Consider the following 18,252-nt stretch of genomic DNA (forward strand, 5'->3'; position numbering starts at 1 on the left):
GGACCTGGGATTGGGGAGAGATGGCATCCTCAGTACTTTATAATGCAAGTGAAACGAGGATTTGGTCAGACTTTTGAAGGGTCTGCAGAAAAAAAATATTGTATAGGCCGGGGACATGAGACAGCAGGAAATGGGAACTTTTCTTCCTTCTATTTTTGTGAATGGAAAGGCTGAGGATGTCAGAGAGGTCAGTTAAAATATGTGCTTTATAAGAAAATATAATAATGTGTTTTATAAAGTTTATAGCATAGCTGGCCTACCCAGTGAGGTGTTCCTAGTGGTGATGGTGGCAGCGTGTCAATGTGTTGAGAGGAAGAGGTGGTCTGGGAAATTCTGCTGAGCAAACTCCGGGCCCATTTCCACCCCCCAGTTAGTCCACTCCACTCAACTGATTCACACACTGAGTGGGTCTTTGGGTGTTGTTTTGGGATCTCTTCCAGTGGTTTATCTCCTTCTGGTCCAAGGAAGGAAACTTTGTTATCCTTAGCATTGACCTACAGAATATGTTTGTAACAGCGCTGCTTGTGTGGCATTAGGCTATGTAGTGATCGAAAGAAAAAAACAGACCTTTGCACATTTTTGCACTATATGGTGGGTGTATGAGGAGATTCACATTTCCTGCACAGCTAAGTCCATGTGAAGTTACCTTGTGCTGTATTTGACATCTAGCAAGGTCTCTGTTTGAAAGGAAAGATCTAAACTTAAAAATGAAGTGGCCAGAAGTTATGGTAAAAGCAGATAGTGTAGCTGGTTTTAAGAAAGATTTGGACAAATTCCTGGAGGAAAAGTCCATAATCTGTTATTAAGACATGGGGGAAGTGTCTGCTTGCCCTGGATCGGTAGCATGGAATGTTGCTACTCTTTGGGTTTTGACCAGGTATTAGTGTCCTGGATTGGCTACCATGAGAATGGGCTACTGGGCATGATGGACCATTGGTCTGACCCAGTTAGGCTATTCTTATGTTATGTTCTCATCTGTAGGGGCCTTTGTTTTCACTTCTTATTTTAATGTATTTTTTTTCTGGGAACTTATCAGTGTTTTTTATAATGGGAACAAAAATGGAAGAGAATTAATGTGTGTGGAATGGGGGGGTAACTAATTTCTTCAGCTAAATAATTCAATCCACTTCAAACAGACATAGGAGAACTTGTGCACCATTCACACACCCTCCAACCAAAAACGTCAAAAGAAAAAAACTGTTCGACAACCTCCTAACCATTCGAGCTGCAACACTCGACCCCCAACTCTACAACCAATTGATATCAACCACAGACTGCAAAACCTTCAAAAAGAAATAAAAACCCTTCTATTCAAAAAACACATAAAACCGAACTAACACAATCAGAACTGTCCCAAGCATCATCTGCAACTACTCCATATGTACTTCTAATGTCATGACAATTTAGACATAATTTATGTTATGTTATGTTTGGAATAATGGTTACATATATGAGGTTCAATAAAAGAAAATTTTCACTGCCTGTTTCTATTCTGACCATTTATTCCATTTCATGGTTATTGCAAAAAAAAAAAAAAAAAAAAAAAAAAAATTTTTACATGGGGGGGGGGGGGTTGTCAAAAAATGATGGGCCCCGGGTGCCACATACCCTAGGTACGCCACTGAATATTACTCGGTCCATAAAAGTATGTACAGTACGTAGATATGCAAGGGTTTATGGTTTATGTTTTATTAAAACTTGTTATCCCGCTTGTTCTTATGACAGGTCCAAGCGGTTTACAAATGCACAATATATAGAAAAGAACTCCATTTTAAAATAGGACAGACCTGTACAAATTCAAAACAAAGATATATACACATTTATTCCTACATGCAAATTCAAAACATCTCGTATCAATTTTATATTGGAGGAATCTGACTGAAAAGACCCGTTTCCATTAATATATCTAATCTAATCTAATCCTTAGGTTTGTATACCGCATCATCTCCACGTTCGTAGAGCTCGATGCGGTTTACAGTAGGAGAAATAGGAAGGAACTACAACTGGTAAAACAGAAATCGTCCCCAAATGCTTCATGAAAACAGAAAGTTTTCTGCATAGTTTTAAGAGCTTTACGCCCCCCACCCCCCACATTTTTTACAAAACCGCACTAGCGTTTTTAATCGCTGGCCGCAGTGGTAACAGCTCCGACGCTCATAGAATTCCTATGAGCATCAGAGCTGTTACCGCGGCAAAACGCTAGCGTGGTTTTATATAAAGGGGGAGGGGTAATATTTACTTCTAGCCTCAATTCCTGTGGTAGATGATTCCATAACTGGGGGGCAATAAAATACCCCTTTTCACAAAACTGCAATAGCAGTTTATAGCACAGGCCAGCACGCTGCACGCTCTGCGCTGCTCCCAACGCTCATAGAGTTCCTATGACCAGCGCAGAACATGGTTCATAGACAACGGCGCGAAAGACAAAGGCGCGCCCGGACAATTGAGCGCAGTGAGGAGGCGCGCGCCTCTCAAAATTACTGTTTTTAGGGGCTCCGACGGGGGGTTTTGTTGGGGACCCCCCCCCACTTTACTTAATAGACATCGCGCCGGCGTTATGGGGGGTTTGGGGGGTTGTAACCCTCCACATTTTACTGTAAACTTAACTTTTTCCCTAAAAACAGGGAAAAAGTGAAGTTTTCAGTAAAATGTGGGGGGGTTACAACCCCCCAAACTCCCCCACAACGCCCCCACAACGCGATGTCTATTAAGTAAAGTGGGGGGTTCCCCCCCCCACGCCCCCCATCGGAGCCCTAAAAACAGTAATTTTGAGCGGCGCGCGTCTCCGCGCTGCGCTCAATTGTCTGGGCGCGCCTTTGTCCTGGCGCGCTTTTGACCTGACACCGCAGAACATTCAGCGTGCCGGCCTGTGCTAAAAACCGCTATTGTGGTTTTGTAAAAAGGGGTATTTTATTGCCCCACAATTATGGAATCATCTAGCCCTATTTGCTGGAGGTAGAGCTAATCTGTTATCTTGGATTGATCTCAAAGTTCGAGCTAGCGCATAAGGGATTGCCAAAGTATGTAAATAATTCGGTTGCTGAAGAAAAAAAATGCTCAATGTGTAGGAATCAAAGCTTTAAACTGGATTCTATAGAAAACTGGCAACCAATGAAATTGCAAGCCAAGTTGGGTAACCCTATCAAATTTCTCTTTGTAACTCGATAATTTAAAAGCGGGATTTTGGTTTGTCATCTTCAAAAGGTTTCCGCACGTTCAGATGGTCAACCAAAAACATTCTTTTCCGATGGCGTTACGAAGTTAGAAGGACGCTGGGAAAAAAATGTATCGCAAATCAGGGTGTTTATGTGGAAGAGTGATGTAATTGGCTTTTCAGACATTTAATAAATAGTGTTAAAAAAAATAAAAGTGCGGAAACTTTTTGAAGATCCGTCGAATGTACACAGTACACATCCTCCGACAACGAGGATCTCTCAGGAAAAATGTATAGGAGTGTGAGGCCTGATAAGCATGAAAAATGAATGGGAAAAATAGCTTCTATCTTTAATATTTAAATTGTTATTATTTTGGTATTTATAACAGATCAAAGGACAGTGAGACTTAAACACAAGTTACACAGAAATACAAGTTTGGTCCCTATTAAACTTAACATTTCTCCCTGAGAACAGAGCTGTCGATTTTCTTGTTGTTCAAAACATATTCAGAATATGTAATCCTATTTTTGTCCCTCTCACCATATCACTGTCCCCACCCTCCTATTCACAGATTCTAGTCCCACCTTTCTCTAGGGTTACCAGATTGTCTGACATAAAAACCCGGATACATGGCTCCGCCCATTCTGTCCCCAGCTCCTCCCTATTCTTGGTGTCAGGTCAAAAGCGCGCCGGGACAAAGGCGCGCCCAGACAATTGAGCACAGTGCGTAGGTGCACGCCGCACAAAATTACTGTTTTTTAGGGCTCCGACAGGGGTGTGTGGGGGGGGAATCCCCCCACTTTACTTAATAGACATCGCGCCGCATTGTGGGGGCGTTGTGGGGGGTGTGGAGGGTTGTAACCCCCCACATTTTACTGAAAACTTCACTTTTTCCCTGTTTTTAGGGAAAAAGTGAAGTTTACAGTAAAATGTGGAGGGTTACAACCCCCCAAACCCCCCATAATGCCGGCGCGATGTCTATTAAGTAAACTGGGGAAGCTCCCCAACAAAACCCCCCGTCGGAGCCCCTAAAAATTGTAATTTTGTGCGGCGCGCACCTTTGTCTTTCGCGCCGTTGTCTATGAACCCTATTCTTCCCCAGCCCTGCACTGCTATGTCCCTGGCCCTACCCCCCAAAAAGCCTCATCTTTCTTCTCCGACCTCTGGGCCATGTCTGGAGAGCATGTGACATCATCCACGTATGCTCAGAGGCCCTCCAGACACGGTCGAGGGTTGGAGATTTCCAAACTACCAGACAAAACTACCGGATTTTGGAAAGTCCGTCCGGGCACCCAGAGAGTCCTCTAAAAAGAGGACATGACCTGGTTTTCCCGGACGTTTGGTAACCCTACTTCTATCTCTTTCACTGTGTCACTGTGACCCCTCTTCACATTCACAGGCTCTAATCCCACCTCTGTCTCCTTATCCCCTTCACTGAGAGTTTTTCCTGTTTGGAATTTTTATAAAACTGTTTTATCATCTTTGAAACATAGAAAGGCTTGTGGCTATGTCTTCGTATCCCAGTAGACTCACATAGCAAACTTTAGAAAGAAAGGAATCCTCAAACTCTAAGGGCCAGATTCTCTAATATCGCCAGTAAAATCTGATGGATCGCTGTAGTGGCCGTAAATCTAACGATTCCAAAAAGACGAGCCATTCTCAAAGAACTGCACATGCAAATGAGGTTCACAGAAGGTCATCAAATTTACATGAGATCAGTTGCTGGTGATAGCGATCGGCACGTGCGCAGGATAGTCCACGGAAAGAGGCATGGGTGGATAGGAGAGGCAGAGAACTACCAGCAAACGCTATGGGGTCCTTTTATCAAGCCGCGCCAGCGGGGTTAGCGCGTCAGATATTTCATCACAGGCTAACCCCCGCGGCAAGCAAAAAAAACTAACCCCCAGTCAATGGAGGCGTTAGCGACTAGCGCGGCGGGCGTTTTAACGCGCAGTATTCCGCGTTAAAGGACCCCTATGTCATTGTGTCAATCAAAGGCAAACCGAGCAAGTTCCGGTGTACAAGCACCTCCCCCTCCCCCCGCTCTAACCGGCATCACACCCCCCTGAACCGGCATCGCAACCCCCACCCCCGTGAACGCCCCCCCCCGCGAGAACCGCAAAGCACCCCCGTGCTGAAAGCGGCATCCGCCCGCCCTTCCTCCCAAGCACGGTCCTTACCCCTTCTGCTCGTTGTAAGGGTGAATGCGAGCTCCCGCCTCTTGCCTGGGCTGGGCCTTGAGCATCTGCGCATGCTTAAGGCCTTCTGGCTCTTGTTCTCTTGGAGATCTCTCGAGAAGGGCGGGCGGATGCCGCTTTCAGGACGGGGGTGCTTTGCGGTTCTCGCGGGGGGGAGGCGTTTGCGGGGGGGTTTGCGATGCTGGTTCAGGGGGGTGCAATGCAGGATAGAGCGGGGGGAGGGGTGATGGAGCAGTGCCGGTAGCCTCGGGGGGGGGGGGGGTTGGTGGAACGAATCAAAGCGTGGATACTTGCTTTGATATACGAGTAACTTGATTTACGAGCATGCTTCTGGAACGAATTATGCTCGTAAACCAAGGTTCCACTTGTATAAGACATGCCTTTAATATATGTGCTTGAGACGTGTGCTTTTGAGATTTTTTTCCCCCCATCACTCTATTATTACAATTTATGTGAATAGCTGTGGGTTTTTAAAAAAATTTTATCATGAGCCACAGCCAGAAACATGCATCTTAGATGCGCTTTTCATAGTATTCAGACCAGCCGGTAAATTTTGATCATTAAAAGTTGGAGCTTCATTTGGAGAATCCCCCAGCAATGATGGAGAATCACCTGGAGTGCTTGTTTAAATATTAATGAGCCCATTTTACTACCATTTTAATAGTAATGACCTCATTGTACTACATTTGCATGGCAGAGTCAGAAGCTGCCAGGAAGCTCAGGAAAGACCCTGGTGAGCCGTTCAGGTAATCGGGCGCTAAAATACTGGCATGCTATACCAGCTGGAGCCGGTCTCGGGACCGTTGTTGACGGCCCGATACGTTTTTTTGAGAATCCGTCCCTAATATTTCTTTGACAGTGATTTCTCTAAACAGGAGCAACTGAAATCTGTAAAATCCTTTCGCTTCTCACAATCCTGCCCCAGACTGGTTATGATAAGCATGAGCCTGGCTCTCCTTCTCAGGCTGCCACCTGCCGGATTCTCAGAGGAACCTCTTCGGAAAAAGTACAGAAGAAAGGACGGAGTTTCCCTGTGAAGGTGTGGGTGAAGGTGTAGATGTGAGATTTATTCCCTGCGTTGTAAAATGACACCTTTCCCGCCCCGTAGTCCAGGAGAATCACCACTGCCCAGGGTTTCTCTGGCAGGGAGAGCAGGGTCTCGGGGGAGGTGAGGGCTAGAGAGCAACCTGTCCCAAATGGCCTCACTGCCCAGTACCCCTCCTCAGGTGACATCGTGATATGCCCCTTCTTCCTCACCAAATCATTACACACGCCCAATATCCAGTCACTCTCACCCTCCACCTCTACCTCCCAGTAATGTCTCCCCGAGCCGAATCGTTGACACCCCAGCACGCAGGGGATAGTATCAAATCTCTGGGGATTGTCTGGCAGGTTCTGTCTTTGGTTTCCCCATCGGACACTTTTCTGATCCTCGGACAGAATGAGGAAGGGGTGCGCAGTCTTCAGATCCAGACTCACATTCACTGCAGGGAAGAGATACAATTTAAAAAAAAAACCACGAGAACATACTTCCCATTGGATCCCCACACACTTTCTCTAACTTTGCCCATAATCAAAGCTTATCATAATTTTCTTTTTTTTTTAATTTCATTGTATTTTGATAGAGGCTCATAATCAAAATTTTGAAACGTCCAAAAACCAGCCTAAGTCGGCACTTGGACATCCCCAAGTGCCGATAATCAAAATCAACTTTCTGGATGTTCAGCAGCCTTTCTAATCCACTGTGCATCCAGAGCTCAAAGGGGCGTGTTGGGAGCTGTGTTATGGGTGGGCACTGGGCGGGCTTAAACCTGGACGTCCTCAAGCAATAATCAAAACTCTCCCAGGACCTCCTAGGCAGAACTCGCACGCCGAGACTTAGACCAAAGTAAAACAGGGTCTAAGTGCCCCAAAGGTGGCCAAACTGACAAGATGGCCACTGGAGGGTTTAAGGAATGACCCTCCCATACTCCTCCAGTGGTCATGACCCCCTCCCACCACCCAAAGAGGGGAAAAGAACAGTGGCTTGCCATCAGCTTGATTGCTACAGAGGAATCCCGATCAGCTGAGCCAGTTTCCTGGAGTCCTGCCGGCCCAGCTAATCGTGTATTCCCCTGCCAGGATCAGCTGAACCGGCAGGGAGAATGTGATTCCTCTCTCCCTCCCTCACACCCACTGATTCCCCTCAGCCCTTCCTCCACAAAGAGCCACTGTTCTCAGAGCCCTCTACCTCTCCCCCCCCAACATCCCCGACACCACACCAACAGCACCTGACACCAATGGACATTGCCTTGACATCCCCCCTACATTACCTTAACATCCCCCAACAGCACCTTGACACCACCAGACATCACCCAACTCCCCCTGAAATCAGCTAACAACTTCCCACATTACCCGACACCCCCTAACGTCAGCCAACAACCTCCCACATCACCCGACATCAGCCAATACCCCCGTACCTTCTGATGCAAAATCGGCAGGAGGTAAGCCTACTCCCTCCTCTTCAGAATGATGAAGAGGAGGGAGTGAAGCCACTTCTTCAAAATGATGGCCCTTCCCCCTCCCAGTGCATCCTGGGATGTAGTGGGAGGGGGGCCTAAGGCCCTGATTGGCTCAAAATGGAAGGACTGTTGTTCACGCCAGCCTGGATCCCTCTGAGATCACATCTGGTTCGCAGGGCCAGGAAATAATGTCAGTGGGAAAGCCAACACGAGCAATAGGCTGGACAAGCTGCTTGCACTGGTGAAGAATTAAACAAGTACGGTCATGGAAAGGTAGAGTGAGAGTATGGGGTGGGGTGCAGAAGGAGTGGGAAGCTGGAGAGGAGAGCACAGAGGGGTTGGCGTGAAATGAGCATAGAGCGGGAAGAGTTTGCAGAGGGCACCACCCCCCTGGGCATGTCCTACCCTCGCTATGCTACTGGGTGTCATTGATAGGATCTCGCCTTTCCTGACCCTGCAACGTAAGATCAGGAAACACACACGCTTCTTCATCACAGCAAATAACTTTTCTCTCGTTCTAACTCCTTCTGAGCAAAGCTGTACTATTAGAGAGCACAACGAGAACAGCTACATAGAGAAGGAAATTCACATCGTCAAACTGTGTTACCTGCGTAGCTACAGCATCTTCTAAACTCTGAAATCAAGCACAGAAACACAAGCGTCAGAACTCAGAAAATATTCAAGAAACTGATCGACATCCTTAGGAATTGAAACTTACCAAGTTCTGTACGAAGGAAATCTACATAAAAAGACAAAGGGATAAAAGTTAAAGAGTTGTTACGGACTAATAAGAGGAAACCAGAAGGCGGTGTTCAAAAGATTTCTCCAAGTAAATTTGGAAGGCTCTAAAATGATTTCCTGTCAGCAGGACGGGGCAGAGGGGAAACCCAGGGCTGACCGAAAGCAGCTTACTGTGCTTGTTACACTCCTGGCGGAATTCTGCATTGTTGCGCAGTGCAGAATTTCTGCAGAATTGCACGGTCGTGCAGAATTCCCTTTTCCCGTGCAGAATCTCAACCGTGTCAGCATCTTTGGGTCACGGTATCGGTAGCAATTCCCACATGTTGCCTGCCGCCAGGGCCGGATTTTCCTATAGGCTAACTAGGCTTCAGCCTAGGGCCTCAAGATCAAGAGGGGCCTACATTCAAATTGTTAGCAAAATTAAAATTACACTATTCTAAAAACAGTGAACACTAAAACACTGTACCGAAAATAAGGAGAAATTCTACACTTCAGGATTGGAACCGGCTCCTGCCGCAACGGGGCGCCGACTCGGCTTCTCCCTTTCTTTTTCTCGCCCTGGAAGGAGGATCAGGGAGGGAAAGACGTCAGTCCAGAAACAGCTGGGCAAAGCCCAGCCCCGCGGGGAGAGAGGCAAAACGTGGATCCGTCAGGACAGGGCGGCCCAGACTGGCATCGGGGGGTAGGGTGGGGTGGGGGGTTTCAGTGGAAGAGGGATGGGAGGCGGGCAGGCTGGCATCGGAGGGGGGTGTTCAATGGAAGGGGGATGGGAGGCAGGCGGGCATCGGAGGGGGGGTGAGGTGAGGAAGGACGCACTGGGGGCACTATGGACATAAGAAGGGGCAATGTTGTGTGTTATGTTTGATTAGTTATTGTTACAAGTACTATATATGGTGCTGAGAATAAATGTCCAAATAAGTGTTCTCGACTTTTTTTTATTTTTTATCCGTGTCACATTTTCTATAAAGGTTAGTACCAATAACAACATGTTTCATTTAACATATTGATATATATCACAGTAATGATGTATTTTATTATCTCTCATGTAATTTACAAACTTAAAAATGGGAGGTGAAAGGGCTTCATAAGTGGAATAGCCTAGAGCCTCTTTTCATCTAAATCCGGCCCTGCCTGCCGCTAACCCTGAAGTCTCTCTGTGGCACAGGGGAGGATTCCGGGTTAGCGGTAAGCAGCATGTGAGAGTCATTACCGATACCACAACCCGAAGAAGCAAGCATTAAGAGTACAAGGGAGGAGAGGAAGGAAAGTTGGTGGCTGAGACTTTGAGAGCACACTGAAAACAGGTACAGAGAAGAGGAAATCCACATTTGTGTAGGTGAGATTGTCAGATTGTGTTACTTACATACTCCCCTCCCTCTTTTACAAAAACATAGCATGGTTTATAGTACTTGACATGACGGTAACAGCTCCAATGCTCATAGAATTCCTATGAGCGTAGGAGCTGTTATTGCCGCGGCCAGCACTAAAAACCGCGCTATGATTTTGTAAAAAAGAGGGGGATAGTTATAGCATCTTCTAAGCTTTGAAATCAAACGTTGACATGCAGCTGTCAGAAGTCGGAAAATCTTGTAGCAAAAAGTTTGACAACAGAAACTTACCATGTTGTATATGAAGATGTGCTGCAGAAAAAAAGAAAGGGCTAAAAGTTAAAAGCTGTGGTGTGCAAAAAAAAAAAAAAAAAAAAAAGGTCCATCCCTTTACTAACCATAACAAGGCAGCGTTCAAAAGATTTGTCTCGGTAACTTTGGAGGGTTCTGAAATAATCTGTTGCATTTTAATCCCTTCTCCCTTGCTTAAATTTTGTTTGGTCATCATTTAACCAGAAGAATACAATGGGAAAAGGTCATGGGCTTGATATAATTAGGGGGGTTCATAGACAACGGCGCGAAAGACAAAGGCGCGCCCAGACAATTGAGCGCAGCGCGGAGGTGCGCGCCGCTCAAAATTACTGTTTTTAGGGCTCCGACGGGGGGTTTTGTTGGGGACCCCCCCCACTTTACTTAATAGACAAAGCGCCGGTGTTATGGGGGGTTTGGGGGGTTCTAACCCTCCACATTTTACTGTAAACTTAACTTTTTCCCTAAAAACAGGGAAAAAGTTAAGTTTTCAGTAAAATGTGGGGGGTTAGAACCCCCCACACACCCCACAACGCCCCCACAACGCGACGTGATGTCTATTAAGTAAAGTGGGGGGGTTCCCCCCCACACACACCCCCGTCGGAGCCCTAAAAACAGTAATTTTGAGCGGCGCGCACCTCCACACTACGCTCAATTGTCTGGGCGCGCCTTTGTCCCGGCGCGCTTTTGACCTGACACCTAGTTAGGGTTACCAGATTTCCTCTTAAAAAAAAAGACAACATGTGGCCCTGCCCCACTCCGCATTTGCACACGGCAGCTACTACCATGGCTTTGTAAGAGGGAGGGGGGTAAGTGCCACAAGACCCATAGGTATAAAATTGTTGTGTATCTGCTTCCCTGGTTTCCTGTCTTTATAGGAAGCGGATCCTCCCACAGACATGGGAGGCGGGAAGAAATGGAGTGATTTCGGCTAACCTAGTAGAGGAAGGAATGTCAGAACCTCAAGATATGATGCAAGATGTTAGAAGAATAAAGTCTGTATTATATTGTTGAAATGTTACATATTGAGAAAAACAAACTTGCTAAATTTGTGTGGAGGTATAAAACAATAAAAAAAGGAAAAAAACAAGAGAATAATATACTTGTTAAATTGGGGAAAAGTAACATGAAATCAAGCTCACAAGCACAACCTTTTGAATTCAAGTGATCTTTAAGCAACAGTTTGATCTATCTAAAAATAGAAACTTACCAAGCTGAATTTGAAGACATTCTATAGAAAAATACAAAGGGGTAAAAAAGTTAGAGTTGTGGTTTGTAAAAGTGTCCTTCATTTTACTAGCCATAACAAAGCAATGTTCAAAAGATCTCTCGGGGCAACTTTGGAAGGCTCTGAAGCAAATGTTTGAATTTTAACCCTCTCTCCCCTGCTTAGTGGTTATGGGCCCCTTTTACAAAGCCGTGGTAGAGATGCTGCGGGAAATACGCCAAAGCCTGTAGGAATCAAATGGGCTTTGGTGCATTTACCTCAGCATCGCTACCGCGGCTTTGTGAAAGGAGCCCTAAATCTTGTCTGGCCAAAATATAGCTAGAGGAATAAAGATGGCTTGAAAAATGATCTGTGACCGGCAGAACTTACTTGGGTAAGTCTGGTCATAGGTATTCAGCAGCAAACTTATACAGTTGAGTCCCTCTGAATATCTGGTAAAATTATCTCTGTGTATTTGATTCAAATTTATCTATTTAACTTTATATACCACAGGTCTGATAAACTGTTTCCACTGCTATACATACATTAATAATCACAGTTGAATACAATGAAATACAAGAAGCTTATAATACAATAATAATAATGGCAATGCCATAACTGGGCACGTGCAGTTACACATGCCTCAGGAATGTAACAGCGCTGACATTTGCCAGTTACATACTGTTCTGTCACCATAAACATGCTTCAGTTGAAAACTCTCAACAGACAGGTAAATTCAACAGAAAGCTAAACCTTAGCACACCAACCCACACACAGGTAGTCCTTATAATTTTCTGAAATATATTTTATTGAGTAAATAAGGTAGATGCACTGACAATTGGGAAATCTCCTAGATGTTGCAGCTGGAGAAGAAGATGTAGATTTGAAGAATGGAGGATGGGCAGAGATGAGGGAAATGTTAAGCAGAAAGCTGCTCCAAGTTTCAGAGTTGAGATGCGAAGTTATTAAGTTATTCTTCCATGTGGTTGGATTGCTTAAAGTGAAATACTGGTGCTTTGGTGGGGATAGAGTCATGTTCTCAAGATGGAGACACAAGAGTAACAGGTTGAGGACAAAAGACTCTCATGGAGTATACAGAAAGCAGGTGAGGGAAGAGAAGAGACCAATAGGGATACAGCTTTGCAACAGGTAACAGAGAGAGGTCAAATCTTTGCAGACCCATCATAGCAAAGGTTGTAGAGATGACCAGAAAGTACCACAGTGAGACAAAAGCCCCAAGTTTAGATGAGAGGGAAAGGGAGGGGGTCTTAGAAGAAATACCACTAGAACAAAGCTTATGCAGGTAAGCAGTAAGTATGAAACTACATTGCTCACACGCTAAGTCTGCAGCATAAAGTCCCATGGGGAGAGAGAGAGAATACATTAAACACATTTCATACCAGTGCAAGGCTGCCAAGGGCATAACACATACCATATTGCACAATGTCCCCGATTCTATAAATTACACCTAATGTTAGACACCTAGCCAATCTATGTAGGAGCCTATCTTAACTAATTAAAAGGCTTAACCTGCACCAATAATTAACAATAAGCACCTTATAATGAAAGTAAATTTCACTTAATTAGCTGGTAGGCGCCTAACTTGATAGGGATCTACCAGATTCAGGTAGGCACCTACTCCAAGTTGCCTACCAGAAAGTAAGAGTGGATAGGGGACAAATCGTGGGAATGCTTGGTATATACAGTGGTGTGCAAAAGTATGGAACCACTTGTGAATTTTGCATTCTTTCAACTTTCTTACCTTAGGGTGAGAAATAAAGTGCAAAAAAATTAGAGGGATATTTGTCCCAGAAGATCCTAAATTATTTATTTTAAACATTTATTACTCACAAAGTTTCAAGTTTCTGTGTGAGTTACAATATAAAACATACATGTGCACTTACAGTGGCATTATCCCTGCCTCCGTGATTTGTGCCTCCGTGGTTGTGTTCCATTTGCGGCGCATGTGGCGGCTTGTGGCCCATGTAGTGGCTTGCAACGGTTTGAGCAGCAGCAGTGATAAGTGGTGGCGATAGCAACGGCAGGAGGGTTCACCACCTAGAGCAACAGACAGGCATGCGGGTGCTGCGAGGCATCTGGCTGCTACTGCTGCACAGGGAAGTGAAGGGGGAGAGGGAAAGGGGGCTGCTTTGGGGGGAGAGGTATGCTGGAAGGCAGGCAGAAATCTTGGTTTGCTCTGGGGTGGGGAGACAGAAGGAGGCCATGGAGAGACAAGCAGGCATGGTGCAACAGAGAGAGACAGGCAGGCAGGGGGCCAGGGAGAGAGACAGACAAGGGGTCCGGGAAAGACACAGACAGAAAGAATGTCAAACAGACAGGGGGCCAGGGAGACAGACAGACAGACAGCGGCCAAAGAAAGAGAGACTAAGAAAAAAAGACAGACAGACAGCGGCCAAGGAGAGAGAGAGAAAGACAGACAGGGGGCCAGGGAGAGACACAGACAGAAAGAATGACAGACAGACAGGGGGCCAGAGAGACAGTCAGCCAGCGGCCAAAGAGAGAGACAAAGAAAAAAAGACAGACAGACAGACAGCGGCCAAGGAGAGAGAGAAAGACAGACAGACAGGGGGTCAGGGAGAGACACAGACAGAAAGAATGACAGACAGACAGGGGGCCAGAGAGACAGACAGACAGCAGCCAAAGAGAGAGAGACAAAGAAAAAAAGACAGACAGACAGCGGCCAAGGAGAGAGAGAGAGAGAAAGAAAGACAGACACATCTATTCTAGCACCCGTTAATGTAACAGGCTTAAAGACTAGTAATACATAAAAAAATTAAAATGTACAAAATTACCTTGATTGCATGTCTCAAATTTCAATCTTTCTGGAAAGACATCTCTGAAATAACATAGTTTTGATCATCTTCCTAAATTGAAGTAGGCTGGACAGATTTACCATAGAGAGCAGGGAAGAGAGGAGAACACACAGTTGGCCTTGAGGGCTCACAATCTATCTAACATACCTGGGGCAACGAAGGATTGAGTGACTTGGCCAGGGTCACAAGGAGCAGTGCTGGATTTAAACCCACAACCTCAGGGGGCTGAGGCGACAGCTCTAACCACTAGGCCACGCCTTCCTCTATGCTGAGCATTTACTACTGGATTCCTCAATGCAGCTTGGTAGAAGAACCCTAAAATCGGTGCATCGCAAACTGGGTGCCACGGCTAGATTCCCGGTGTTGATACACACTCTCCTCTCTACCTGGCCAAACTCTCTGTTATCATTGGATGCTGAAAAAAGGCTTTCAACAGGGTGGAATGGAAATATTTGTTTTGGAGCTTTTTGGCTTTCCTGTGCATTTTATTTCCACGATCAAAGCCCTGTATTGTACACCCACTACTAGAATATGTCTAAATAGTCAATTGTCTAGTCTTATGTCATCTTGGGAGAAGCACAAGACAAGGCTGTCTTTTGTCTCCTTACTTACTTGCAACCCCTTCTCTGTGCTGTTTGGACAAATTCTCATATTTGAGAAGAAGCACACCAGGTTCTGAGAGAACTGTGTTTTCTTTCATCTCTCCCAACTACTGCTCTTCTTGGGAATTCTGTCAGCTGGTTCAACACAGATTTCCGGTTCCGGGCTCTTGTCCAGCAGCAGAAGGGGGAAGCCATCGGTGCGATGCAGCACAGCCCTGACGCGGATTGATGCCGGCGTCGGAGGATCTCCTGTGGCCTGCCCTCTCTCCTCGGCGGACTTGCACTCCTGCAGCTGTGTCGTTGGACACTGAATTTCACTTCAGGAGTCCGCTTTCGGTGGCACCTGGCCTTGTCGGTCCAGTGATTGGTGTCATGGTGGTCTTCATTGGCGTGATTCCTGGTCCTGCTTATGTGGTGGTGGCCGGTTGACCTGGTTCTGCAGACTGAACTTACTATCAAGCCGCCTCAGAGACTTTTCTATATCTTAAATTTGTATTATTTTATTTTTTATTTTTTTATCTTTTCATTATTTCTATTTTCTATTTCTTTGATTTTTGATCTTGGAAATGTATTATATGTATTACTTTAGCTAGATTGTGAGCCTTCAGGACAGATAGGGTCGTTTTTCTCAAGTACCTAATTTCATTTTAGTTTGATCCATTGTAAACCGCTTAAGAACATACGCATCGCCTCTGCTGAGTCAGACCATGGGTCCATCACGCCCAGAAGTCTGCTCCCACGGCGGCCCCCCCAGGTCCATGACCTGCAAGTGATCTTTTTACCTAAACATTTTATTCCCTAATCATCTAATATCCTGCATAGTAACCATCTAACTATACCCTTCAATCCCCTTTTCCTTCAGGAAATCATCTAATCCCTTTTTGAAACCCAATATCGTACTCTGTCCTACCACCTCCTCTGGAGCTTAGGTCAGTAAAATGCAGGAGCGGTAGATCAAATCTTAAATAAACATAAATCAACATATTTGCGGGGATATTGCTTGCTGAGAAGGAGTTGAAGGTTATGCTGATGACCTTGTACTTTACATATCAAATCCTGAACTCTCTTTTTCTCAGATTCTTCAAGCTAAAATTTGTTTTCCCTCCTTATTGGACTATAAAATTAATTGGGGGAAAAGTTGGCGGCACTTTCTCTCAATGTGCATAGCGCCGGTGGGTTAAAGATAGAAACATAGAAGATGATGGCAGATAAGGTCCATAGCCCATCAGGTCTGCCCACTCTACTGACCCACCCCCAAGTCTACTATCCTAGGGATCCCACTCCTGGTGACAAGTTCCCTTGGCTTATCCCTCTAAGGGATCCCCACATGGGCATCCCATTTGCTCTTAAATTCTTGCACGCTGTTTGCCTCGATCACCTGAACTGGGAGCTCGTTCCAAGGATCAACCACTCTCTCGGTGAAGAAATATTTCCTGGTGTCGCCATGAAATTTCCCGCCCCTGAGTTTGAGCGGATGCCCTCTTGTGGCTGAGGGTCATTTGAGAAAGAGAATCTCTTCTTCCATCTCGATACGGCCGGTAATATACTTAAACGTCTTGATCATGTCTCCTCTCTCCCTACGTTCCTTGAGTGAGTACAGCTGCAAATTTTTCAGCCTTTCCTTGTACGATAGATCCTTGAGCCCCGAGACCATCCTGGTGGCCATCCGTTGCACCGACTCTACTCTCAGCACATCTTTTCGGTAGTGTGGCCTCCAGAATTGCACACAGTATTCCAAATGAGGTCTCACCATGGTTCTGTATAATGGCATTATGACTTCAGGCTTCCGGCTGATGAAACTCCTGCAGATGCAACCTAACAACTGTCTTGTCTTAGATGAAGCCTTCTCCTCATGATCAGCAGTTTTCATGTCTGCGCTGCATTTCCATTTCGATGGGCTTGCTCTAGACTGAAATATTTAGGAGTATAATTTACTTGTAGAGTTGACTTTAATTGCTCTCATTACAATGGGGCACCTGAGTGCTATTAAAATGGTGTTAGCGCCTTCTAATTATCCTTTATATGCTTTTTCTTTAGTATTTCCTGAATTCTTTAGGCCAGTATTCTTCAACCTTTTTACACCTATGGACCGGCAGAAATAAAAGAATTATTCTGTGGACCAGCATCGATCCGCAGACTGGCGGTTGAAGAACACTGGGCTAAGTCATGGGCCAGACCCTGCCCATCTCTACCCAGTCTCCACCCCAGACCCTGCCCCCATAGTCCTAATTGTAACACTGTTTTTTCCATTCATTTTTCATATATACATACAATATAATCTTATTAACAACGCATTGATCGCACCGCGGACTGGCAGTTGAAGAACACAGTTTTGGGCCTGATGCACATGCCGACCCTGTAGACCGGCAGGAAATTTCTGTGGACCGGCACCGGTCCATGGACCGGTGGTTGAAGAACACTGCTTTAGGCAATTAGATGTTATTTTGAAGACCGTTTTATGGAAAGCAAATTTTAAGCATTTAAAAACAGAATACCTGAAAATAGAGGAGGGGAACTTTTTCCAGACTTTCATGTTGACCTTTAGACTTTTCTCCTATGACGGGGATGTCTTTGGATTTCAAACAAAAATAACAATGAGCGTCCTCTTTGGCTGGAGGTTGAGGATATTTTGCGCTGGGGTTTAGATCTTTTGGGAGGAGTAAGGCTGCCACAGTTTCGTTCCTAATTTCCATGTCTAAGAGCTACTTGCTATTCCCCAAATTCTACGTAAATATGCTCCGGTAGTCCCATCTGTTCATGAAATTCACCGTGATTAATATAGGAAATCGATTTCTGATTACCTGAGCAACTGCGAGGGCTTGCTGATGTTGACTGTTTCAAGATTCTGTTGAAAACGTTTTTGTTTAGGGAGGTATAGCAATGCTGATTTTCTAGATTTTTTTTTTTTTTTAATTGTTTTGACGTTTATTAAGTGTTGTTTTAATGTATTTGTCTCTTATAAATTATGCATGTTTGTTGGAATCCACACAGAAATGTCGATAGAGCGAAATAAACTTTTTAAAAATAAATAAAAAAAATTAAAATGACACCAACAGTTGTGTGGCGTACATTGGTAGCCAGGAACACAAAATATTTGAATTTACAGACTTATGACTTATTTACATTATGTTTACAATAGCCGTAAATGATAACGGTGAATAATACAAAACTTTGCTAAAATAATTACAATTGGGACCAGCGTAACGTAGAATTGATTACGATAGGGAAAGGTTAATTGGGCTAATGAGGCCTCTGGGTGTTATAAAATATTAATAAGTGTGAAGCATGCTACTCCTTTAACCATTGAGAAAGCTTGGAAAGTTGAAATGGGATTTCATTAAGGCTTATCTAGAGTCTTCTGGGAGGGACTGGGTACA

The 18,252-nt window shown here is 45.1% G+C and overlaps 1 protein-coding gene across 1 annotated transcript in view; it reads right to left on the bottom strand.

The window, feature by feature from the left end:
* LOC117346323 overlaps positions 1-18,252 on the bottom strand; it is a 224,862-nt gene that overhangs the window by 145,838 nt on the left and 60,772 nt on the right. Inside the window, exons 10-14 of the mRNA XM_033915723.1 lie at positions 11,443-11,463; positions 10,215-10,235; positions 8,573-8,593; positions 8,462-8,488; positions 6,320-6,837 (exon numbers count right to left, since the gene is read on the bottom strand). Of these exons, the coding sequence (XP_033771614.1) occupies positions 6,320-6,837; positions 8,462-8,488; positions 8,573-8,593; positions 10,215-10,235; positions 11,443-11,463 (608 nt within the window). The remainder of the gene's footprint in view (positions 1-6,319; positions 6,838-8,461; positions 8,489-8,572; positions 8,594-10,214; positions 10,236-11,442; positions 11,464-18,252) is intronic.

The sequence above is a fragment of the Geotrypetes seraphini genome, chromosome 12 (genome assembly GCF_902459505.1).
Source record: "Geotrypetes seraphini chromosome 12, aGeoSer1.1, whole genome shotgun sequence".
Taxonomy (NCBI): Eukaryota; Metazoa; Chordata; class Amphibia; order Gymnophiona; family Dermophiidae; genus Geotrypetes; species Geotrypetes seraphini.